At 37.7% G+C, this 27778-nt stretch overlaps 2 protein-coding genes across 5 annotated transcripts in view; both read left to right on the plus strand.

Moving 5' to 3' along the window:
* The first annotated feature begins 58 nt into the window (after positions 1 to 58).
* aco2 (aconitase 2, mitochondrial) lies at positions 59 to 19186 on the plus strand. Its single transcript, XM_062056178.1, has 17 exons — positions 59 to 125; positions 3465 to 3607; positions 3782 to 4040; positions 4117 to 4209; positions 4280 to 4438; positions 5921 to 6071; positions 6735 to 6839; positions 7625 to 7716; positions 7917 to 8022; positions 9916 to 10073; positions 10147 to 10220; positions 12619 to 12730; positions 13009 to 13287; positions 13356 to 13547; positions 15682 to 15814; positions 15900 to 16021; positions 18404 to 19186. The coding sequence occupies exons 1-17, from the start codon at positions 90 to 92 to the stop codon at positions 18536 to 18538; spliced, it is 2349 nt and encodes a 782-aa protein (XP_061912162.1). The 5' UTR covers positions 59 to 89; the 3' UTR covers positions 18539 to 19186.
* A 4070-nt stretch (positions 19187 to 23256) lies between these two features.
* The window catches only part of LOC133655742 (cold shock domain-containing protein C2-like), a 49293-nt gene continuing 44771 nt past the window's right edge, over positions 23257 to 27778 (plus strand). For all 4 annotated transcript variants that reach the window (XR_009827032.1, XR_009827031.1, XR_009827033.1 and 1 more), the window contains exon 1: positions 23257 to 23390. The gene's annotated coding sequence lies outside the window, so the exon portion shown is untranslated. The remainder of the gene's footprint in view (positions 23391 to 27778) is intronic.

A 27778-nucleotide genomic window follows, 5' to 3' on the forward strand; every position in this document is an offset into this window, starting at 1 on the left:
ATATTTGTATGTACTTTAAGGACTTGCAAACGTTGCGGTATAAATACATGACGTCACAAGCAGTCGCCACATCTTTGTCAGTGAACAAAATGGCAACCTACTGTCTCACTGTCGCGCGGCTTCAGGTATTTGCTTGTTTTCATCTTTGTCAACAAAGTAGAGATGGTTGTCATTTGAAACATTCTGTTATTGACCTTTATTGTGAAGTAACTAAGAGAATAGGAGGTTTCGGGGCGAGTTATGCGGGTTTACGAGCAGTGAGCTCGTGACTAAGTGGCTAGCCGGGTCACAGTGTCCCTGTGCTGCGCAGCGCAATCAGAGGGCATCGACTTGTATCCTACTGACTTTATACAAATACCACTAATGTCCCATTTTAAAAGATGCATTATTTTTTACATGCTGATTCCTTTCAGTGTGTTTTATGTCGGGCGTTGAATTCGAACCGACATCACAAGGTTAACCGCAAGGTTAACCATGCCAGAGAGTAACATAGACTGACCAAAAACGAATTTAACATCTGTAGAGCAAACACTGCCTTCTATATTGTATTTGTATTTAAAATACAATCACATCATTTCATTTAAACTGAATGATGCACAGTAGAATAATGAAGTAAATCAGGTGCTGGTAAATCATATTCTCCAACCCCATGTGAATGTAACTGTTGCATTGGTAAAATAAATATAACATATATTACCAGTAAATGTAAGTTAGTTTACTTATTTATTTTCTATGTTGACAACTGCCTCAATTTAAAAAGAAATGTATGAAAATGAACTGCATACACTACATTTGATTAAACGAGTGGGTTTATTATTGAGTGTTTGTGGATGTAATCACATATATGTACTCTGTAATTATATACCTAATATTATTATATAGGGGCATTATGGATTGTATTGTTGATAAACAGATTATTATTAGTATATCTGAGTGATGAGGCAGGCTTCTTAGACACACACAATGTTTTTTTAGTTTGTTTTTTAGTATTACAGTATTACTATTGTTTTTTCAGATGATGATATTGTATTGAAGTGCTATATTTGTTAGTTTTTTTGCATTGGCACTAAAATGAAAAAAAGAAATGCTTATGTTGACGTTAGTCCTCTAGTTCAATAATTTTTTTATTTACAAGAATAATCTTACATTTTTAAAAGCAATTCACAAGAAATAACTTGTATAGTATAAGTTTAATAATGAATAACACTTGTATTTAAATAAAGTTATAATAAAATGGGATTTTTTTCCAATGTTTTTTTTTCTGTTTTAGTGTGGCACTAATAACTCTTTGTACGAAAGTGAATACAATTATTGAATCTTTACTGTTGCCTTCAAAAGGTTTTAAATTCCCCACATGTGCAAGGCTGCCTTTAATACTGGCATTTTAAATGTTTATTTCTTTGAAGGTTCATAGGTAATTACTGCAAGTTTGTAATCTTTGCAAATATGTTGGGATGTAGAACAATTAATTGTAAGTGAAACCATATTTATTTTTTGAAATATTTTACTATAATAATAATAATAGATTATTATTATTATATCTGAGTGATGAGGCAGGCTTCTTAGACACACACCATGTTTTTTTTTTGTTTTTTTAGTATTACAGTGTAACTATTGTTTTTTCAGATGATGGTATTGGAAATGCTATATTTGTTAGTTTTTTTTGCATTCGAACTAAAATGAAAAAATTAAATGCTTATGTTGACGTTAGTCATCTAGTTCAAGATTTGTTGTATTTACAAGAATAATCTTACATTTCTAAAAGCAATTCACAAGAAATAAATTATATAGTATAATTTTAATAATGAATAACACTTGTATTTAAATAAAGTTATAATAAAATGGGATTTTTTTCCAATGGTTTTTTTTTTCTGTTTTAGTGTGGCACTAATAACTCTTTGTACGAAAGTGAATACAATTATTGAACCTTTACTGTTGCCTTCAAAAGGTTTTAAATTCCCCACATGTGCAAGGCAGCTTTTAATACTGGCATTTTAAATGTTTATTTCTTTGAAGGTTCATAGGTAATTACTGCAAGTTTGTAATATTTGCAAATATATTGGGATGTAGAACAATTAATTGTAAGTGAAACTATATTTATTTTTTGGAGTATTTTACTATAATAATAATAATAATAATAGATTATTATTATATCTGAGTGATGAGGCAGGCTTTTTAGACACACACCATGTTTTTTTGTGTTTTTTTTAGTATTACAGTATAACTTGTTTTTTCAGATGATGATATTGTATTGGAAATGCTATATTTATTAGTTTTTTTTTTACATTGGAACTAAAATGAAAAAATTAAATGCTTATGTTGACATTAGTCATCTAGTTCAAGATTTGTTGTATTTACAAGAATAATCTTACATTTTTAAAAGCAATTCACAAGAAATAACTTATATAGTATAATTTTAATAATGAATAACACTTGTCCCGCGACCCCGAAGGGAATAAGCGGTAGAAAATGGATGGATGGACTTGTATTCAAATAAAGTTATAATTAAATGGGATTTTTTCCAATGTTTTTTTTTCTGTTTTAGTGTGGCACTAATAACTCTTTGTACGAAAATGAATACAATTATTGAACCTTTACTGTTGCCTTCAAAAGGTTTTAAATTCCCCACATGTGCAAGGCAGCCTTTAATACTGGCATTTTTAAATGTTTATTTCTTTGAAGGTTCATAGGTAATTACTGCAAGTTTGTAATCTTTGCAAATATATTGGGATGTAGAACAATTAAATGTAAGTGAAACCATATTTATTTTTTGGAGCATTTTACTATAATAATAATAATAATACATTATTATTATTATTATATCTGAGTGATGAAGCAGGCTTTTTAGACTCACACCATGTTTTTTTTATTTTAGTTTTACAGTATTTCTATTGTTTTTTCAGATGATGATATTGTATTGGAAATGCTATATTTGGTGGGTTTTTTTGCATTCGAACTAAATTGAAAAAATGAAATGCCTATGTTGATGTTAGTCCTCTAGTTCAAGAGTAGTTGTATTTACAGGAATAATCTTACATTTTAAAAGCAATTCACAAGAAATAACTTATATACCGGTAATATAATTTTAATAATGAATGATACTTATATTTAAATAAAGTTATAATAAAATGGGATTTTTTTCCAATGTTTTTTTTCTGTTTTAGTGTGGCACTAATAACTCTTTGTACGAAAGTGAATGAAGTTATTTTACCTTTACTGTTGCCTTCAAAAGGTTTTAAATTCCCAAAATGTGCAAGGAAGCCTTTAATACTGGCATTTAGTTTTTTATTTCTTTGAAGGTTCATTGGTAATTACTGCAAGTTTGTAATCTTAGCAAATATAATGGGATGTAGAACAATTCATTGTAAGTGAAACCATATTTATTTTTTGGAACATTTTACTATAATAGTAATTTTCAACATTGCATCCAGTATAAATGTTTTTTCTGTTGTTGTTGTTTTCAGCTTGCTCTGGGCCATGGCGCACGGCGTCTGCATGTAGCAGCAGCTTACAGAGCCAAGGCCCAAGTGTCCATGAGTCGCTTCGAGCCCTCCTCCTTCGTCAACTATGAGCAACTCAATTTGAATATTGACATCGTGCGAAAAAGGTTGCTGACAGTCTTGCTTACTGACATCACTGTTCTCCTCGTTTGTTTTCCTTATCAGTTTTCTACAGCATTTCACAATAAGCCTGCAATTAGACAGCACTTACCCGTTTTAATAAAAACTAAAAAATTTCCCCTTTGTAGCATAATAAATATTATTTTTGCTCATCTGGTTAGGCTCAACCGACCACTCACCCTGTCAGAGAAGATCGTCTATGGTCACCTCGATGACCCCCACAACCAGGAAATTGATCGTGGACGCACTTACCTGCGCCTGCGTCCCGACCGTGTGGCCATGCAGGACGCCACAGCGCAGATGGCCATGCTCCAATTTATCAGCAGCGGCCTGCCAAAAGTGGCTGTCCCTTCCACCATCCACTGCGACCACTTGATCGAGGCTCAAGTTGGCGGAGTTAAGGATCTGGCGCGAGCGAAAGTGAGTTACAGATTGACGTCATGATAATGCTGGAGAGTGTTTGTAGAAAAGCATCAAGGGCACCGTTTCATCTTAGGAAATCAACGAAGAAGTGTACAACTTCCTGTCAAGTGCTGGCGCAAAATATGGAGTTGGTTTCTGGAAACCTGGTTCCGGTATCATCCATCAGGTATAGAAGTTTAACTCAGCTTTTTAGTGAATTCAAGTACTAGCTAGCTGACATGATCTTTTTTGTTCAGATCATCCTGGAGAACTACGCTTATCCAGGTGTGATGCTGATTGGCACAGACTCCCACACACCAAACGGTGGCGGACTTGGTTCCATCTGCATCGGAGTCGGAGGTGCTGATGCTGTAGATGTCATGGCTGGCATCCCCTGGGAGCTCAAATGTCCGAAGGTCAGCAGAGGACCATTTTTTTGTGCTCATTCAACAATGTATGTTTTTATTTAGAGATCGACCGATACGTTTTTTTCAGAATTGATACCGATTATTAGTAGTCAAGGAGGCCGATAACCGATACTTGGAGCCGATATTAATTTGCAGTGAAAGTTAGCTAAACATGAATATTGTACGTCAGTAAACAGCTGAACAAGGATTTAAGTTGTTTATTTTTGAGGAAACGTCAGATCAGTAGCGACATAATTTTTTATGCGATTTGTATGGGTAATTTAGCACCAAACAACATAAGGGGGACTTCACAAACACTTATTACACGTGTCTAATGCTGCGGGTCAGAGGAGCATCAACATTGGCATTTGGAAATTTTATTGGAAAATTGGTAACAATATGGCATTTCCTTAGATCACAATAACTTGCCATCTACTCAGTTTTATACTTTTTTTTTAATAGCAGTTTATGGATTTAATACATTTTAAGGTTTCCTCGTGAGGAACCTTGAGATATTGCAAATTGTATTTAAATAAAAACAATTATGGGCTCCCTTACCATAGCTTATAGCCAATACATTTTTCAAGCAGGCTGACATAATTTCTTCCTGGATGTTACAAAGAGTATAAGAATGTGTAAGCTGCTGCCTGCTCTGCTTCACTTTTATATCATAAGTGTACTATTTGTCAAGATAATTACACAGTTTAATTTATGATATAGATATATTTTCTGTTGCCTTATTGTTCATCCAGCTCAGTTGATTTATTTGATAGAATCACAGAACATGAAACCCATGGCGCTCCTTTAACGATCCACACTCCAAGTGTTGCTGAGTCTTGCCGAGCGACTCGGTCGCTACTGTTGCAAAAACAAACAAAATGGTATTGGGAAAGATGCCAGGAAAGAAGGACAAAAACTGGATTTCCTGAAAAATTTGAAGTTTTGGCAGGTAAGCAGAGGAAAGTACTGTAGACGACCAGCATTGAAGGAAGGAAGAGAAAGCTGAGCACACCGGTGAAGAATTCCCACAAGAACTCAAAAGTCCTGTCATATATCAAAACAAATTTGGGCAGAATTATTGACAATGAGAGTAATTTTTATTCTTAAATGAAAAAAATAATAAATATTGGCTCTGGCAAAAAGGGACATTTTCTCATGCAGGGCAAACAGGCTGGTGCTTGAGCAATGGTTATTATTATCTACTTAATTTATTTTGTTTGAATACTAAATACTTGTATCACATGTGTATATATTTTATCTGCTACTGTAGTTCTGTTGTAATAAAGAAAAAGGCAGATAACGATATACGTCAAAATGCCAAATATCAACGCAAAAAATTGGTCCGGCAGATAATCGGTCGATCTCTTGTTTCTTCTGTAGTCCTATAAATTGCTTTTCCTTAAAACCAAAGGCATTTTTTTAAGAAGGAGTATCTACGGTAAATGAGGCAAAATTTTGATTCGTTCCCTATTCATTTACATCATGTGATAGGTGATAGGAGTGAAGCTGACAGGTTCCCTTTCTGGCTGGACATCACCAAAAGATGTCATCTTGAAGGTGGCCGGCATTCTGACTGTGAAGGGCGGCACCGGAGCGATCATTGAGTACCACGGACCGGGGGTGGACTCCATTTCCTGCACTGGTGTGTCTTAATATCTTAAAGGTCCCATATTATACTCTCTTAAACAACAATTTTAAGAAAGTTTCAGATGTTTTAGAATAGTGTTTTGCCTTTTAGGCAGTAAAAAAAAGTGCTTTTAGTAAGCAAAGACGAACTTGTCGAACTTGATAGATGCCGTGTATCACATACAACAACGCAACGTTGAAGAGTCGGACATTAGGACAAAAATGTTGCCTTTGTGAGCAAAGTGCTAGCATTACAAGCCACATTAGCATATTAGTTGGAGAAAAGGAACCTGTAAAATAGTTGGCTGAGGGCCATGCTTTATTTTTGGATGTCTTACAAAGCCTGTTGTTTTTTATTTAAACAAAGCTGTCCTCGGTGACATGGTGGACGTATACCCCTCGCTGGATGGCTCAGAGTATTATCATGTTGAATGGGGAAGGAGGTTTTTTTTGTTCATGACGTCAGAAAAACCTGAGACGTCCTAATCGGTTGACGGAAATCTCTTCCCTCGAAAGTGGAGCAAACACTTGAGGGACATTTGTTTTCACATTTGGTGGCCATAAATGCATATTATTGTTAGAACATCATTACAAAGTTCCGTTACTAAACTAGGATACCTTTTGTAAGGACTTTGTTTGCGTTGTACATATCCAGTCATTTTGTGCGTTTTGTGTGAAGGAATGGCCACCATTTGCAATATGGGAGCAGAGATTGGCGCTACAACTTCATTGTTCCCCTACAACCACCGCATGAGTACCTACCTGGAGAAGACCGGGCGTGGACGTATGGTTTTTTTGCTTTTTTGTCATCACCTTGTAAGTACAGTGGTACCCCAACTTAAGAGTGTTGTCTCGGCGAATTGTTATTCTTTAAGTTGCAAACAAAAATTTGAGTTAGTTGGCATAGCAAATGTCACAGTGAACCCCGTAAGTTCTGTTTTTCCAAGCGTGGTAAGTACAGTACTGAGAAGAGAAGGATGATATTCATTGAATTAGAAAACTAAATCCTCAAAAGTGTGTCACCAATTTGGTGAAGTCATTAGAGCATATGGCTGCTATTCTGCAGTCTGCGCCATACTAAAGCACAATGAGTAACGCCAGTCAGGAATGTTAAAATCAATGAAAATATGGAAAATGTGCTTATGTTTTTTTGACAGAGAAGCAACTAGAAGAAGATATTGTAAAATTTAATGCAGTACATTATTACATTACTTCAAACAAGTACTGTAGTTGTTCGTAGTACAGTTTATGGTATTGTTTTTCATACAATGTTTATTATCTAAAATGTGTTTCTTTTTAAAAAGCATGTCAAAACTGCTGTTTTGGGAGGGGCAAGCACAGATTTAATTGATTTCAATTAATTTCAATGGGAGACTGATTTGAGATACAAGTGTTTTGAGTTCAGAGCTCCGTCACAGAACAAATTAAGCTCGTAAATTGAGGTACTACTGTACAGAGTGCAATCTAATGTTCAGTGCACAAAACCTATAGGAATTAATTATTTGTTAATTGTTCCTGTTTTTTTTTTCAAAGGCACACTTGTAAATATGAAGTCTTATTATTCCTCAGAAATCGCTGCCATGGCTAACGAGTACTTTGACTTGCTGGTGCCAGATGAAGGTTGCAAGTACGACCAGGTCATCGAAATCAATCTGGATGAGGTCAGTAGTTTCTAAGATTTTGTATTCAGGTCAATGTGAAGGACATGGAAATAAATGCACTTATGGACCATTAAAGCTACATTTGTTTTATTGGCTTGTCATGTTATGTCTGTAAAGGCATAACTTTTATATGTCTGTAGATCTCATTAAGGTCTCATTAGGTTACACAGTGCAAATTGAAAAAACATTTTTTTTTCCAGTTGAAGCCTCACATCAACGGTCCATTCACCCCTGACCTGGCTCACCCGGTTTCTGAAGTAGGTGCTGTGGCTAAGAAGAACGGCTGGCCATTGGAGGTTAAAGTTGGTACGAAGTGACAAGTCATGAATATGCTGCATACACATGATGTCCATAAAGTCTCTTTACATTTGAACACATTTCCTACAAAACCTAATGATAGTTAAATCTGTATATTAGTGATGCAATTTTGTCATCACGGTTTTGGTACAAAGACTGGAAATCTTAGGATACTAGGGATACATCGCAATAGTTTGCCATACACCCTTACTCGATACGAACCTCGATAACAAGGCCACAGGTTATTTCATTTTTGCTACAGTAAGTGCACAAAATGCAAAACATAAAATTGCTTAGCTTTTTAAGTGAAAAGCTTTATTTTTTTAAAATTTAATGTAAAAAAACGATGCTGACAGGCATTTCTTAAATACAATTCTTGACTAAACAGTAAATATGATATACTATGTCAGAATTTACAATGTTTTTTAGGAAAGTGAAACAATACACATGTGCAACAGTAATTTTTGAACAGTTTGATTTGTTTTATTTTTAGTAAAGTAAAAGCTGAATAATGCCAGTTTACAGCTCTTCTTATTTACATGTCATTGTCTGTTTACGTCAAGGCTGTCCAAACTATTTAATAACTTTTTTTTTTACTTGTCAAGTCATACGGGCAAATAACATTGTTGATTGAGATGCCCTTATTTGCTGTGCATATTTACTTTACAAGGAGAAGTATGGGGTACTTCTCCTGTTGCAGTATTTGTGTTTCACTTTTATAAATGTTTGGACATATTTTGTGTTTGGCACAACCGGGTCAGAAGGGATAGAAAGAAGACTGGGAGGAATTGTGGAGACAAGAGAAAGAGACAACAACAAAGACACGACTACATGAGCAGATACAATATCTACAAATATTGCACCAGTATTCATTAAACTAATTCATCAAACAAACTTTTTTATTTCTATTTTTTTAAAGAAGGTCATGTACTAAATGTGGGGGCCACTTAAAATGTATGATTTTGTAATAAGCATTCTTAGGAAAATTAATTTATAAAGGTAATTATATACAAAATAAATCACTAATGGTATTATTATTTAAAATATGTAATTAATTAATTAAATAATTAATGCGTTCTTTTTCTTTCTTTTTTTACTTTCATACCGTGTAACGGGTGTATGCAGTTGACCGATGTTGCATGAGAGCGTGCTCATTGGCGGTTTAATGTTATTTGTGGACTGGAAAGAGATTGTTGACAGCAGCGCCTGTAGAATGTCTTCACTGATGGTGAATAAAGCGATTTAACGTGTGTTAATGGCTAGGTCTCTCCTTGTCCCTGTTGATTGTCACTTTTTTGAATGTTCATTATTCCCCAGTAGTCGTAGTAGTAGTAGTAGTAGTAGTAGTAGTAAGTAGTAATATGTGCGTGCGGTGGCTGTCGTTTGGAATAGTAGAGGCCTACTTCATGAAGTGAGCTTGCTTGGGTTCTAAAGCTGTCTTGTCCGCACCAAAAGTAGCGTGCTATGTTACATCAAACGTATCGTTAACGGTGTTGTAATGCACATAAAAGTATTTAATTAGATAACTCGTCACTAGAAAAGCTAACAACATTAACGCAATTACGCAACGCTGTTTTTCCAAACACTGGTAAGGCAAAAAGAAATAAACAGAAATTTTAAGGACAAAACTTTTAGTATCATTTCAGCATTTTCTTTTTACAATTTGTCTATTTGATCCATTTAATCAACAAGGGTGCCTGGAAAACACAATTAAAACATTTGATCACCACTTATTACGTAGACCAAATTTGATTAACTTATCTCATCATTTGCTTTTGTAATACATTTTAAAGCCGTACAGACACTTTGTGGACACCCTGTACTTAACACTCTTGTACTCACCTACGTCTAACTATGAATTTGTGTAATTTATGTTTATCCATACTTTTGTGTCCTCTTTAGGTCTGATTGGCAGCTGCACCAACTCCAGTTATGAGGACATGGGCCGTGCCGCCTCTATTGCAAAGCAGGCTTTGGACAAGGGCCTTAAGTGCAAAGCTCAGTTCACTGTCACCCCTGGCTCGGAGCAGATTCGTGCCACTATTGAAAGAGACGGTTTCGTGAGTGAATTTGAATTGAATATAATTGCTTAAGTCTTTGAATCTTTATATCTGATGTTTTGTGTTTCTGTAGTCAAAAATACTTGGTGATGTTGGGGGTATAGTTCTGGCCAACGCATGTGGACCTTGCATCGGACAGTGGGACAGGTAGGAGAAAACCTTGCTGGCAAGTATAGTAGATCCCCGGTATTCCTTGTATTTACGGTCTGAGGCTACTCGCGTACAGCAAAGAAATGCCAGTAATTGGGACGCCTATAGAAGTGTCTCATTTGGGCACTAATGATGCTTAGGTTATGATACCTCATCTAGGCACCGTTGTACGCAACGCCGGCTTGCTCTTTTCTCTCTTAACTCTTGGGTTAGCTTGATATTTTCTACTGACTCCCCTTTTTAATCACCATTGTTCACAACTAATGAAGCTAACAAGCTAAATGCATCTGTATATACTCCAGATTTAAGCTCAATAATATACCTCACATTTTTAATACACACATTTTGAATTGCAAAATTTATTGGCGCTCGCCACCAGTGATGATCATGAAAGATGATCGCTGTAACAGATGGAATGGCAATCAGGCCATTACTACAACAGTGTAAGCCTGGGCCAATATTCGATAAGTCAATTAACCAACGATAAATTAAAATTAGAGTTGGTAAGTTTTCCAGCGTCGATAAATTGTCATGTGCATGCTTCAAGAGCATTCACGCTTTTCATCGCTTTTAGCGGCTATGCGCATTTGTACCATAGCGAAATGAAAAGAAGGGAGTGAATTACCTTGTCTTCATTAAGTGTCTTTTACTCTTGTTTCAGCGATGCGGGGCTGCAAGCCCGCTAGCACCACACAGTGCCACTAGTTAGCATGTAGCAGCTAACATGGACAAAATGATCACGAAACCAAATGCCACCGCACCAATGTGGGAATATTTCATTTTATACTTTTGGAACAAGATGATCCTATTAACACAGAGAAGACAGTTTGCCAAATGTGTGCAATTACAACAGACCTGCACGCCCACTTGAAACACAACCACGTGACAGTCCGCACTTACTTCGCACTGACTTTGCGTTTGGTGAACAAACCAGGTCAGTGTAAACAAAACAATGCAAAATGGTTTATGCTTACATAAAGTTTGGTTAAAAACATTGCCAAAGACATGCGGCCATTTAATACCGTTATAAAACTAGCATTTTTTATAAATGCTGTCATGTTGTCATGTCATTTTGGTGTTCCTCACTCAGAATATGCCAAACTTAATTGTGTTTTGCATATGAGCTGTCAATACATCTGTTTATACTGTAGTGTTTGTATTGTTATGCTGTACTTTTGTTTAAAAAGGTCCAAACTTGATAGTCAGTTCAGTGATGTACAGCTCTACTTCTGCCTGCACGTGGAATATTGAAGTTCAAATTTGTTTGTCAAGACCTTATTTCGCTATTTTATTTGTTATGGTATATATTTGAGTGCCCTTCTTAAGATATTGTATTGCTTTTGGTTGTAATTTTTATTCAAATGCATAATTCTGCTAATAGAAAAAGTATATTTTATTGTTTTTGTTTGTTTTGTTTAACGTTTTCATTCCAAGTTCCAAGTTTCTTGCATTTTAAAGGATATACATGCATTATTATTATGTATTATTGTCTCATAAAAATAATGGCAATAATATCGTTTATCTGCAATGATTTTGTAGGTCAACATATATTCAAGCAAAATTTGTTATCAGCCTAGGCCTTCAACCGTGCTTCCATCTCCTGTTTCACAGCCTCCATCTCCCTCTAAAGCAGCTAGAAGTGGTACCCGGTTCTCCTGCTACGCAACCATACATGTCAACATTTGCATTTCAAAATATGAGAATTTCCCTGGGAAAATGGGTAAAATAAGGGATTTTTTTTACTGCGTCACAAATATTTGTATTACACAGAACTCTTAACATCACAAATAACATCAGGGTGGTCGTGGTAACAGGTAAATATATGGATTATTATTCACATCCAGCCAGGAAAAAGAAGCTGTTGTTGCGGGCATGCACACATCACCATGATGACACACAAACACATGACAAACACTGCCTAGATTGAACGGCCATTTTAAATTTAAAATGTCATCTTTTTAATTTATTTCAATGACATTCAGTGTCAGTAGAAACTCCATGCTTTTCACGTAACTACAAAAAAGGCGACATGGTAAAGTCCATCTTATTAGTAATGTGCCTGCTTTCATTCACGACTCAAGCACTTTTGCCTAACTTGTACGGGGTGGGCGTGTCCAGAATGGGTTAATACAAATAAGAGAAACATGCATAACTTGAAATGCATTAAAAACACTTAGGCGCAAACGGGAGAATACAGCCCTTGATGCTTTATCACATATTTATCAATAATTACAAACTTAGGGCAAATTAATTTGAAGAAAAACAGCTTAGTTTAAGAGGAAGTAAATATATATATATTTATTTTTTTATGCCAGAAATCCGTAATTTTGCAGAAATGGAAATGCTTGAATCCACTGTATTACCTGAGTTGCTGTACTGTTGTTTTTACCTTCAGACGTGATGTGAAAAAAGGCGAGAAGAACACGATCGTCACCTCTTATAACAGAAACTTCACGGCCAGGAATGATGCAAACCCTGCAACACACGCCTTTGTTACATCTCCTGAGGTAAACCCAGTCAAAGCTAATTCAATTACCAGCTCTTGTCGAGCCTATAATGTCAAACTCACTGTGCTCTGGGCCGCTGGTCTACCTCTGACCATCTTATAGGATGGAATGGAAATGGAAATGATCTGTGGCAGGGTGAAAACTGTCACCTTTACAAAAACCTATCTCAGGCCATTTTTTTCAAAGAACCACATTCTTAGTTCTTAAAGTTATTTTCTTTACAGTGTTTGATTTTGGAAATACTATTATGATGCTTCATAACCTTATGTCTTCTGTAGATTGTCACTGCCTTGGCTATCGCAGGAACGCTAAACTTCAACCCTGAGACAGACTACCTTACTGCTGCCAACGGTGAGAAATTCAAGCTGGATGCACCCAACGGAGACGAGCTCCCTGCCAAAGACTTTGACCCTGGCCAGGATACTTACCAGCACCCGCCTGCTGACGGCACTAGCGTCTCGGTGGATGTCAGCCCCCAGAGCAACCGCCTACAGCTGCTGGAGCCCTTTGACCAGTGGAGTGGCAAAGACCTGGAAAACTTGAGAGTTCTCATCAAGGTCAGCTCTTCATACATTCACTTTTATTTTTTCCGAAACAGTTATTCAAACTTCTTCTGTGTTTGCAGGTGAAGGGCAAGTGCACCACAGACCACATCAGCGCTGCTGGCCCTTGGCTCAAATTCCGCGGCCACTTGGACAACATCTCTAACAACATGTTGATCGGTGCCGTCAACAGCGAAAACGAAGCCATCAACAAGGTGAAAAACTACCTGACAGGAGAATATGGTGGAGTGCCCGATGTGGCTCGTCACTACAAGGTGAGCACCGAAAAAGGGAATGACTTAAAGGGGAACTGCAATTTTTGGTGAATTTTGTTTTATTGTTCACAATCATTATAAAAGACATGACACAAATAGATTTTTTTAATGCATTCTAAATGTTAAATAAACGTAAATAAAAGTCCACTTACAGCGGACAAAATGAGAGCTCCACTATTTCGCCTAGGACTGGGCGATATGGCCATTTATTAATATCTCAATATTTTTAGGCCATGTCACGATACACAATATATATCTCAATATTTTGCCTTAGCCTTGAATGAACACCTGATGCATATAATCACACCAGTATGATGATTTTATGTGTCTACATTAAAACATTCTTGTTCATACTGCATTAATATATGCTCATTTTAAACTTTCATACAGAGAGGGAAACCACAACTAAGTAAATTTACCAAAACAGTATTTATTAAACAGTTATTAAGCAGTGGCACAAACATTCATGTCATTTCCAAAACAGTAAGTTCAAGATTGTCAGAGACATTTTAAAAGAAGCTATTAGTGCACTTTTGTGAATGATGTCACCAAGATGACATATCAAAACAACACTAAATTAAAGGGTACTTTTTGTACAGAACGCTACTACAATAGTTAAAAACAAATAAAGTGCACTTTTGTACATGATATCACACAAGATATTTCAATAACTGTCAAATTAAAATGAGCTGCATAATAGGTTCCTGCGGACGTTATCTCCTTCTGTTGTTGAGTTGTTTTTTTTCATACGGTGTTGATGTGGAAATAGTTGCTTCGGCATTCCGTGGGTGTGGCACCGAACGGAGATGTTGACATGCAGTTTCAAGCACTCCTCATTCCCTAGCGGGTGACTTTTCAAATTATGCTACAATAGCAGTGCTGCTACTTTTTGTAGCAACGCTTTTGCCGCATAAATGTTGAACATATTCCCGCTTGAAGCCAAACCACCGCCGGACGATGGACCCCATGCTGTTTTTTTTCTTGGGAATTAATTATTCTTCCATTTGATACCAGATTTGCATCTTCTCTCTCTCGTATTACCACTCACACCTCACTGTTACATCACAGCAAACGTTGCCATGTCGCTACCTCTCTGCTCCGCGGGAGCGTGTGACGTTGCACACGTGACGTGTGTAAGAAGGTGCGCTTGGTTTACGTCTCTGAGAAGGAGAGACAATAAAGAGTGGGAAACGCATGCAGTGTAATGCCCGCAGCTAAAAGCAACTGCGTGAGAACGTATACTCGAATATCACGATATAGTCATTTTCTATACCGCACAGAGACAAACCCCCGATATATCGAGTATATCGATATATCGCTCAGCCCTAATTTCGCCCATATAATCCAATAAATAAACCGCCAACAATCTTTAATTTACATTTCGTGACTTGAATATTAACCAAGTATTAGCGCTTATAATAACAATATCACTAACGCAGACAAACTATTTATAGCGGCGCTGTGATCACAAGCTTGTGTGCCTATGTTTACATCATTGAATGGTCTGCTGCTTGCTCCCTGTGAGTTTTATATCAAAAATCATGCATCTCACCTGGACAGAAGATGTCTGAGTAGGTATTCCGACAAATTGGTACGCTCTGACAGCCATTTAGGACCCGAAAATGGCGAGAATAACACAAAAAGACGCTTGGTCGCCCCCGCTCCCCACCCCTTTGCTTCGTCAGGATTATGAGACATTTTATTTTTTATTATGTTTGTCGGCTCTCATAAAGACTGCAGTGAGTAATAATCAGTGATGGAGAAAAAAAAGCAAACGTGATACGTTTTTTAAATTAATGCATTGTGTATGCTTAAAATGATCAAAATACGTAAAAATTAAATGTTATGATACATGTGCCCCTTACTGCATTACATATATACTTACATCATGTATATAAAACTTCAATAGAGGTGTTTGAATGTTTTTTTAAGGGCTTTATAAGCGGAATTGCGCGGCTCCCACAGGCTTCATTGTAAGCAGACTTTTGATCGCGTTTATTTGAGATTTAGAATGCAAAAAAATAAAAACATCCATCATGTCTTTCATAATGATTATGAACGATTGGCAAAATTCCCAGAAAAGGGCAGTTCTCCCTTAAGAATAGGAAGGAGTACTTAACTGTGCTGTGTGCAGGCCCAAAATGTGTCATGGGTTGTGGTTGGAGACGACAACTACGGCGAGGGCTCCAGCAGAGAGCACGCTGCGCTCGAGCCAAGACATCTTGGAGGAAGAGCCATCATTGTGAAGAGCTTTGCCAGAATCCACGGTAGATTCACGCACAGAATACATCTGCCATGTGAGGTTATTTATATCTTGGCTGACGTTGTCTGGCCTTTTCTGTTCTTTTTTAGAAACAAATCTTAAGAAGCAAGGTGTGCTGCCACTGACCTTCAGCAGCCCATCAGACTATGATAAGATCTGCCCCGATGACAAGATCTCCATTAAAGGACTCCAAACATTCACTCCAGGAAAGGTGAGAATGGCAAAAAATGCTTTTTCCCCAAGCATTTTCACTCTTTGCTAGCCCTAAAATCAAGTGTGCCCATATTGAAAAACCAACAGATACAGGCGGCACATTTGCTACGTTTAGTTATGTTATTAGTGTCCACATTTCTACAATGTGCTGTGGGCAAATAAAAAAACAAAACAAACCACGGGCCACACTTTGAATACCAATGTACCTCCTTTCAGTTTTTTTCCAAGCCATTTTACTGTTCTGCAAATGTAAGTCAAATTTACCAAAGGATATTTGTTTAAAAAAATCGTATTAGAATTGGCAAAACTACACCAACACATTGGACTACTTTTTCCTCATTTTCCTAAGCAAAATTTCACACCTTTTTACTGTTTTTAAGTTGGGTTGCTTTTCTATTGAAATAAGTGTGTTGCTATAGATGCTGTGGATGTAAATACAAAATAATGGATTAAATTAAATTTATTCGGGATAGCCCCTTTTGATGCAGCATCTCCTTTTCAAGGGGGTCCCTTGATTTATGTCAGCATACTCCCTCTTATGCAAAACCAACATTTCTTACTTGTTAATACCAGTTTTTGTTTGTTTTGGAACCCCATAAGTCCCGAAAATGTGACATCAAAACATGGAGGCATTTTGGAGATACTCATTAAACAATCTTGCCTTCTTCGAAACATGCTCCATACGAGCCATTTTGAATTTGAGACTTTAGTGACGTATTTTACGTCAACACATATTTCCATGTATGGTGGTGGTTTACCCAAAGAACTTTGCGCAACCCTGCCATTTTTATTCAATTCTCGTCCGACGTTGTAGTCAAAACTTCCTTATTTTTCTGTATCCTCTTGTTGTGCGGCAGACTGGCTCGTATATGCACATGAATTCTAAGATCCTCCGCTGTTGCTATTTCTAATAAAAAGTAGCATATAGTTCTAAACTATATCTGTCAGTAGACTCGATATGGAAGCGCTAAAAACTACAACATGACTGACGGGGGGAAGACGCAGTCCAGGTGGGCTTGGCCTGGAGGAGGGCTTCGGCAAGTAAATAAGACTGCCCACAAAACCCTGCATTTTGAAGAGAAAGTGGCCAAAGCACCACCATTACATTTTATGGAGGCCTGGGGTTCTTAATCTTTTGACCACGGGGCCCAACTTTTCCACAACAGCGGGGCATTGTAGTCAATGCATACAACTAGAGATGTCCCTATCAGTGATCGGATCGGGGGCCAATATTTGTCTTGATCGGGGGATGGGCTGATGTGTTGCAGAGCCCAGCCTATCTCTACTGCAGCTGTATCCCAGTGTTTACATGGCTAAAGATTGTACTCGCGTAAAAAAAGGTTCCTTCAAAAGAGATGCACACTCAGGGAGACATAATTATTACATTTCCAGATTCCTTGTTAAAAACATACAGGAGTTGCATGAATTCCAGAATGGTGCGTGTCTTGCCAGAACACTGGCTCAAATCTGAGCGCAAGCTGCAACAAACGCGTCGTCCATCCACAGTGCAAAGCCGCTTCTAAGTTACTAATCCTCACCACCACAACGCTAAATAAACTAAATGTCTTCCAAGTATCGTAATCACTGCATGACCAGAAGAAAATGATTGGCTAAGCATGCTACAAACACACACTGAGCAGGACGACACAAGAAGCTAATGTAAAGTAGAAGTGATAGATCTAGATGTCAATACGTATGGTATCAGTATATAAACCATACTAAAGTGTTTGGATCTATATTTTCTTGTTCTAGTTCTTATTACAAAATATTTTTTGGGGTTGTTTTTGTTATGGTTTACAAACTCAGAGAGTAAGTATGTGGATACGGGAATACTTTCAGGACCTTTTAAGTTATTGTGCACTAAACACTTTATTTTTGTTTGAAAATGTATGTAACTTTTAATACCACAAATTTAATATTTGATTTACAACAGTACTCGCAAATTCTACATTCAACAAGGTAATGTTTATAAAATGGTGTTATTGTTTTTACTTTGGTTTTTGCTATTAAACATTTTAATTTCTATAATATATTGTCATAGTGTCGGATCGGGACTCAAAATCTAATCAGGGCTGAGGCTAAAAAATGTGATCGCAATCTGAGGTAAACGTTGGGACAACCTCACATGCAACAAAAATACTGCAGAAGCTATTTTAGATAAGATAATATAAGTATGAATAGTTCCAAATAGAGTAAAACAATGTCAACAAAGTACTGTGGATTCCGAAATCCTTATTTATCGGCCCTTTTGCTTCTGACCAAAGTCACAAGTAAATGTGCTCGCAATGGCTATTTTCCATTATGTCGATAACCCCTTATGTTGACATGACGGTTTTCTTTTATGAGTATTTTTAAAGTAATGAGACATCTCTGTCCTCAGCCCTTGACGGCTGTCGTGAAGCACAGCGACGGCAGCGAAGACGTCTTGGAACTCAACCACAGCTTCAACGAAACACAGATCGAATGGTTCAAGGCCGGTTCGGCTCTCAACAGGATGAAGTCACTCCAGCACTGATGGAGGAAGGACGATTGTCAGGGGAGGAGATGAGGAATGTGTGAGGATTTGTTTCTTCTTGACTGAAGTCATAGCGCCAGTGTACCTCTCAAAATGTCACTCATGTCTAATTGAACACTTTGATACATAACTGTACACAATGATTAACCTGCTTTGACTCCGTATCTGATAATAGTGCGTTTCATTTCACAACAGTATGGTTTATGAGTTGTGTGTGCCTACAGGGTATCATGCAAAGGGATTCAGATGCTCTACTTTTCTTCCCTCTAAATGGAAAGTAACATTTTTCCCTCATGTTATATTTATTTGGTCTGGCTTTTTACTCCATGCATACAATTGGACCTACATATGTCATGTGACATTTGCCCAACCTAGATAAATAGGTTACTAAGGAAATAAGAAACCAAGCTGATGTAATACTGTTACCACTGAGTTATGAAGTTATAGAAAGGGGAGAGTTGTGCAGCTTAATGAGTAACATCAACTATGAATTGAGGTCATTTTAAATGTCACGGTTACACTGCTCTCCAGCACTTTTATGTAAAGTGTCTGTGTGTATGCATTTTATTATTTTTTCTCCTACCAGATTTCCTCTGTATTATGAACGATAACCGGTTGTATAAATAAATGTTGGCAGATCTAAGCTTATTTGCTGTTCTGTGGTGATCGTTTGCGTTGCCTTATATAGTTTGAAGGTTAAAAACACCTTGGTACTAAATACAATAAAACTGGAAGATCCGGAAAAGTGTTTATGGGGGGTATAACTCATTGAGATTTTTTTAACACCGGTGTGGAGGAAATGTGCATTATTGAAAGAGCTTTCTGTATGACAGTGAATGCATCCATGGTGACTTTTAAGAGCGCTAGGAAGGCAAGGGAAAGTGAGGGGTAGCCTGTTTATGTGCTGACGGACACATTGACGGTATGTTTATTAGAACTGGGTAAAATGATGCCTCGATACGTGTGTCATTTTAGGAAAAATAAAAACGTGACCGATTCTGTACAACTGCTGTGTCGTTTCACCGCAAAGCACTTCTTTCAGTTCACAAGCAACAGTTGTACTTAAAGAAGTTGGAGAGGCGGAAGGTGTGTGTTTGACATAGTTTTTTTTTGTCTCCATCATCAATCTAAATGAAACTAAGTTAATAATCTTATTTTACTGTTTACCGTTTGGCTCATGACCACTGTTGCCTTTTCATAGTTATTTTTGCACAGCTATTTGTTTAACAATAAAAACAATTATATTTGCTGACTAATGTTATTTGCGGGTCAAATGTAGTGACTTTTTTTTACTCCAGCAGATGTCAGATGACCATAATGAAACACTAACATAGTATCACTAGTGTCAATACAACTAATGAGTGTGCATCACACTCACTGAGTCGTCATTTACATTTAAATGTCCCCAAAATAAAATATCAGAAGAACATTTAAAATTAATAATAGATAAATAAAAACGTTTATAATATAAGTTATGATTTGCAGCTGCGGGCAGCACGGTGTCACAGGGGTTAGTGTGTGAGACTCACAATACGAAGGTCCTGGGTTCGGTCCTGGGCTCGGGATCTTTCTGTGTGGAGTTTGCATGTCCTTCCCGTGACTGCGTGGGTTCCCTCCGGGTACTCCGGCTTCCTCCCACCTCCAAAGACATGCACCTGGGGATAGGTTGATTGGCAACACTAAAGTTAAAGTACCAATGATTGTCACACACACACTATGTGTGGTGAAATTTGTCCTCTGCATTTGACCCATCCCCTTGTTCACCCTCACCCCATGGGAGGTGAGGGGAGCAGTGGGCAGCAGCGGTGCCGTGCCTGGGAATCATTTTTGGTGATTTAGCCCCCAATTCCAACCCTTGATGCTGAGTGCCAAGCAGGGAGGTAATGGGTCCCATTTTTATAGTCTTTGGTATGACTCGGCCGGGGTTTGAACTCACAACCTACCGATCTCAGGGCGGACACTCTAACCACTAGGCCACTGAGTAGGGCCTACTGTGTGAATGTGAGTGTGAATGTTGTCTATCTGTGTTGGCCCTGTGATGAGGTGGCGACTTGTCCAGGGTGTACCCCGCCTTCCGCCTGAATGCAGCTGAGATAGGCGCCAGCACCCCCGTGACCCCGAAAGGAACAAGCGGTAGAAAGTGGATAAATGGATGGATTTGCAGCAGCGGAGTATTTTTATTTCATGTGAGAAGGGCAAAATGGCTCTTTCATAATAGTTCCCCATCACTGGGCTAGAAGAATCATCATGATACAATAACGAGTAATGATAAATATGACAATCTTGACTGATCTACAAGAATGTATCGTAAGGATGCTCAAAACGTACTCTGTAAACATTGTGAGGGGTCGATTAGCAGCCGGGGCTAAAGGGGACGCAGTACTTGGCTGCAACCTGCAGTGGCGCTGTTGAGCCGGTGTCAACATAGTTTACATTATTTAATCAGTGATGCCATTATTATAGGTTTTTACAAGATGTTTAATAAATGCCATTGTAATAAAAGTGGTATATCTGCTTTTAAATGTGATGAACAAATAATGAATTGTTTTATTTTTAGACTCAACAAACCTCGTTTAGCCCTCCCTCCTTTCACCCCGATTCCGGTCTGGTCCCGCCTGCATGAATAGCATCCACCCTGGGGATGGGCGATACTGCTCACTTTGGTATCGATCCAATACCAATGGCATTCCCGATACTGATGCTTTTTACTCGAAATCGTTCAAGCTCTGATGTAGCTTTTAGTGTGTTGACATCAAAATAAAACATAATTTTAGGCATGAATAAAAATTATGAAATGTCCCCTTATCCCCTTTTATTATGTGCAAATATTGGAGTGGAAGAAAGTTAATTGTGCAAAAGGGATTGGAATTTGAGATCATTTTAAAACCAGTCAAAAGCTCATGTTTTTACAATTCACTTTTTGAGTACAGTTGTTTACAGTTTTAAACCTTTGGAAAACTTTTCACATTTTAATGATTATTATTTAGTTATTATTTTCAAAATTAGTTAGGATTTAAGAGATGCTCTGTTGGAATATTTCACCTGTGAGTATATTTCTCAAACTTATTTCCACCAAGTACCACCTCAGAAAACCACTTTGCTCTCCGAGTACCACCGCAGTGACCAACAATAAAATACAGTAGCGTAGTAGGCCTAAGAATTCATTAAAAATAAGTATATTTAATATTTTTGGCCACTGTAACAGTCATCATCATCGGCAGTCACTCGAACGAGTATGACGATCCTCCTGGTAGGGGTGTATCCCTTTATGGAGGATGCCTGTGCGTGATTTTGTTTAACGTGGGGAGACTTGTGCAGACAGTCACCACACGATCCTTGACAGAATCGGGTCAGGGTCCAGTGGCATGCAGTCCAACCTTCTTCCGCCATCGCAGCCGTTGTGGTAGTTCTTAAATCTACCGTCTTCCGCCTGCTCCGCCGTTGAGGTCTTCACCGTATCCCTAGCTAGGGGGCAGTCAGGTACTAGGCCTTTGCCAAGGGCCACCTGGGGTAACAGTAGTAAAGGGGTTGACCTCCTAGTGCCCCAAGACCCCATAGAGGAGCCTCCACTGCCGGATGCACTTTAACGTCATGCCCAGGACACTGTAACAGTACACACAGTTTGAACAGTAACACTGTGTTTGAATGGGGGAAGTGGTAGAAATTACGGTACTGTTTATGTCTTATGTTTATTTTGGCATTGACTATGGCAGTGGTTCTTATAAGAACCTTGTTGGAGGTACCGAACCCCACCAGTTTCATATGCGCATTCACCGAACCCTTCTTTAGTGAAAAATAAAATGTTTATTCTTTTGCAAATTCAAGACAAAGTTATATGTTTTTGGTAACACTTTAGTATGGGAAACATATTCTAAGTAACAAAGACTTAATTTAGAGTTTTTTGGACACTAGGGGAACTCATTCTAAGTATCAAAGACTTAATTTAGAGTTATTTGGTTAGGGTTATAATGAGGCCATGCCGAATAAGGCATTAAGAAGTACTTAATAGTGACTAGTTAAGAGCCAATATGTTACTAATTTGCACGTTAATAAGCAACTAATTAATGGTGAATATGTTCCCCATACTAAAGTGTTACCATGTTTTTTTTTTACTGGTGCACAAAATGAACCGTGCATGAACATCACCTTGTTCAAAGAACAAAACCAACACAGTGCATAAACTCACAACAAATTACACACCTGCAAATCAGTGTGACTTCTGCTGTCGCCGTATCCGTAATACGCCGATAGGGAGAAGTTTTTATTCACACGATGAGTCGGGTGTGTCTTGACCTCCGCCGAACCCCTAGGGTTCGATCGAACCCAGGTTAAGAACCACTGGACTATGGAGTACAGTTGTCGGACTTCCATTGAAGGCTATTACTAATCTTTGATAATGGCTCGAGTCACGTCATTACAATATTTGATTAAGTAAATCTTTGGCGTACCACTAGAAAGAGCCCGCGTATGGCAGGTTGAGAACCACTGGTGTCGGGAATCTATATTCAATACAAGATTTTCACTTATGAAACTAGTTAACTTTTAAAAAAAATAGTCATTGTGTTGTTAAAATATAGCAACACGAAACCACAGATATTACTGAAAATAAACGAGAAAAAAATATTGGTCATAGTACGCTGGTATCGATATAATACTGATACCACAAATGCATCGATGATCTGACTATTTGGATCGACCCACTCACCTCCCAATCCACACACTCACACACGCACGCGCACCCACCCGCACCCAAATAGACTCAGTTTATTCATCACATTCCACGGATTTCCACGGATGTATTGCCATCACTCTTGCGGATCACCTCCGACTGAACGCCCGGTCGCCTGAGAGGGTAAACGGAATCGAACCAGTTGATTTTTGTTGGTCGCTCATTTCTTGTCGACACCCCGGATGTCTTCTCTCCTCACAACTAAACAATGAAAGCGTGTGCGGATTTAACACGAACCGTCGGTCTTCTTCCTGCGTCCCCCATCCGGTATCGACAGTGACAGAAGGTTCTGGAGGAAAGTGCCTCGGCTGGTTTTTAGTGTTGTGAAATACTAGTTGTCTTTCAGGCATGTTTTATAGCGGAGAAACGTTGCGTGCGTGTTGACGTGCTCCACATGCTGATGAAGACAACAGGGCGACGCTTTCTTTCACGCGAGCCAAATGTCGACCGTATCGATACCAAGGCTAGCGTCAGTATCGATCGATATTTTCAGGTCGTATGTTTTTCTGGTTTACATTTAGGATATTGTGATGTATTACATGGATGACGAAGTCAGTGAATAAATTGTTGGACACCTAAACCTTTAAATAATCCGACAATTGGCATGTATTAAGGGGGTCAAATCGTCATACAGTATGGGGTTTTTGGATTGATTGAATACATTTTAATGTATATACAGTATATATGGATGATTATTGCACATGTTGCAACTCTCACAGGCGATGCTGACACGCCACCATGACGCGATGATGTCCTGGATGGACCTAAAAAGCCCGCTGCCAATAAAAGGGCTCAGTTGCTGAATTATTTAGGTCACTTATCGTTGTCGCTGACAGATGTATGTATGTGAGCTCCATCTGCTCCCAAAAAGAGATAAACTGATGGATAAGGGGTGGGTACCGAGTTTGGTACTTTTATCGGTAGTACCAAGTGTACCATAGTCACTTAAAAATGGCTGAAAATAATATTGCTTATTTGTTTTAATTAGTGAGTTCAAACCCCAGCCGAGTCATACCAAGGACTATAAAAATGGGACCCATTACTTCCCTGCTTGGCACTCAGCACCAAGGGTTGGAATTGGGGGTTAAATCACCAAATATGATTTCCGGGCGCGGCCACCGCTGCGGCCCAATGCTCCCCTCACCTCCCAGGAGGTGATCAAGGGTGATGGGTCAAATGCAGAGAATAATTTCACCACTCCCAGTGTGTGTGTGTGTGTGTGTGACAATCATTGGTACTTTAACTTTTAACATATAATGTTAAATCAAACGCAAACAAGTGAGTGATTATTCTTATATTTTTTCTAATCACTTTCTGTGTGACTAGTACATCTCAAACTGTGGTACGCCACTTGATTAAAGTACAGTGTTTTATTTTCCTATATTCAAGCACAGTGTTACTGTTCAAACTGTGCGTAATGTTACAGTGGCCAAAAATGGTAAATATACTTGTTAAAAAACCCAACTTGTTTTAAATGAACACTTAGGAAGACTACGCTACTGTAATTTAATGTCGGCCGTTATGGTGTAATGGAGAGCCAGGTTTTTTCCGAGGTGGTACTTGGTGAAAACAAGTTTGAAAAACCACTGTGTTACACCAATTTACTTATAAGTATTATGTAATAAAATCTGGAGTGTATATTTATTGAAATAAGAAAAATAATCTACCATTTCAAATAGGTATGTGCAGATCAGTGACGTACGGTGAGGTTCCTGACTGGTGAGGCACGGACTTCATCACAGTCAGATTTACAAACATATGAACCCTAAAGAGTATCTTATTCACCATTTGATTGGCAGCAGTTAACGGGTTATGTTTAAAAGCTCATACCAGCATTCTTCCCTGCTTGGCACTCAGCATCAAGGGTTGGAATTGGAGGTTAAATCACCAAAAATGATTCCCAGGCACGGCGCCGCTGCTGCCCGCTGCTCCCCTCACCTCCCAGGGGGTGAACAAGGGGATGGGTCAAATGCAGAGGACACATTTCACCACACCTAGTGTGTGTGTGACAATCATTGGTACTTTAACTTAACTTTAACTTTACACATAGAAGCTGTAGCACACAAAAAAACACATTTAATAAAAAAAACGTTATTATGGTTGTAAATGAATGAAATATGAAATCTGTGCTGCAGTCTGCAGGTGTACCTAATGTTGTGTCCCTGCGGTCGTTCGCAGCTCCTCCGGCGTGAGCATTGTTGTTTTTGCACTTTTTGGCTTCTTGTTAAGTGACTTTTTTTTGGGTGGATTCGGTCTTGCACGTGGAGGGCTTGGGTGTGGGCTTTGGTTGGTGTGGCGCTCCCGTCGGGCGGTGCATTGTGCGGCGGAGGTGCTTGGCACCAGGAGGCGGGGTTATGAGGCGAGCCTCTCACAGTGCGTCTTCGCAGCAGTTTTATGATCGCTCAGCACAAGAAATACTTTACACACGTACAGTTGTTGACAAAATACACTGTACATTATATACCTCAGCTAACTAAACTATGGAAATGTATAATATAATTCATATAGCAATACGGTCTCACTGCACAGCAGGCCAGCAGTTAGCCGAATCATTGCGCACAATCCATGTTGAGGCACAACTGAGTGACGTGCCTCAACTGGCTGCTGATCACCGCACCGTCTCTTCTCAGTATTTGAACGGCAAATGTGAAAATAAAAATAAAAATAATCTAAAACTGGTCATGTTAAATGGAAAATAACTTTAGTATAATCACTGGATACATATAACAATTTAATACATTTTTTTTTCTTTTTACATTTTTTTTCTTTCCATGATGGCAGGTGAGGCCGTGCCTCCCCTGCCTCTAGTGACGGCACGTCACTGGTGCAGATCGATCGGCCATCGATCAGTATCGGATGATTTTCGTGAAAAAGTATGTGACCGCCGTTCCTCTCTGGCTAACACTGTATTTAATTTGAATTCCTCAACTGACAAGCAGCTAGCAGCTAATTATGTGTTTCTATACACAGTGTGGAGACACTCCCTTAATTTAATAATAATCACGTCCTTCAATTCTTTGTATTTTAAGAATCATTATTAATATCATTATCACTGGAGGTCAAGGCTGAACATTTTAGACACAGAAAAATAGAATAAGAAACTAGTTTGAATATTGTGTTGATATTGTTATACTGTCAATAACACTCACCATAAAAAGTTGAAACATTTACAGTTAATACATGTGATTGGTATTGGTATCGGCCAATCTCACTCGTGGATAATCCGTATCGGCAGCATAAAACCTGATCGGAACATCCCTAATTTCAGCTCTGGTTGGCAGGTTATTTTGCCCATTGTAAGTGATATAGAGCACATACTGTATTACTTATATTTACAAAAATGAAACACCAAAACAATTATTTTAATTAAAAAACATGAAATACAATTTAATTATGACTAAAACAGAATAAACCAAAGCCAGAAAAATGTTTTTTTATTTTGCTGAACAAGAGTTATTCTCTTGCCAGTTTACTTTATGTTCATGATAATTTCATTAATATCCTCCTGAGAACAAGGGACCGTTTTCCATTAGTTTGGAGGATGCTGCAGTAGGAAAAGGCACATCATGTCTGACAGGATATAGCAAATATTTTTGTAATACTTGGAAAGATGAAACAAGTAAACATATGTTTCTCTGTAGGTTTTTTTTGGTTATGTTTTCATTTTAATTTTTTTTAAACAAATCCAATAATATTAAATATCTGAAATCAACAATTTATTTTGTTGGCTAACACACACACACACACACACACACACACACACACACACACACACACACACACACACACACACACACACACACACACACACACATATATATACACCTATATATATATATATATATATATATATATATATATATATATATATATATATATATATATATATATATATATATATATATATATATATATATATATATGTCTTAATTAGGTTATCAAAAAAAAAAAAAGGTGCTCGATACCGTGGTAGAGCGTAATATGTATGTGTGGGAAAAATCACAAGACTATTTCATCTCTACAGGCCTGTTTCATGAGGGGGTTCCCTCAATCATCAGGAGATTTTTGAGATGATTGAGGGAAACCCCTCATGAAACAGGCCTGTAGAGATGAAATAGTCTTGTGATTTTTCACACATACATATATATATATATATGTATGTATATATATATATATATATATATATATATATATATATATATATATATATATATATATATATATATATATATATGTATGTATGTATGTATGTATGTATGTATGTATGTATATATATATATATATATATATATATATATATATATATATATATATATATATATATATATATATATATATATATATATATATATATATATATATATATATATATATATATAAATATAAATGATAAATGGGTTATACTTGTATAGCGCTTTTCTACCTTCAAGGTACTCAAAGCGCTTTGACAGTATTTCCACATTCACCCATTCACACACTGATGGCGGGAGCTGCCATGCAAGGCGCTAACC

This window comes from Entelurus aequoreus, linkage group LG08 (genome assembly GCF_033978785.1).
Source record: "Entelurus aequoreus isolate RoL-2023_Sb linkage group LG08, RoL_Eaeq_v1.1, whole genome shotgun sequence".
NCBI lineage: Eukaryota > Metazoa > Chordata > Actinopteri > Syngnathiformes > Syngnathidae > Entelurus > Entelurus aequoreus.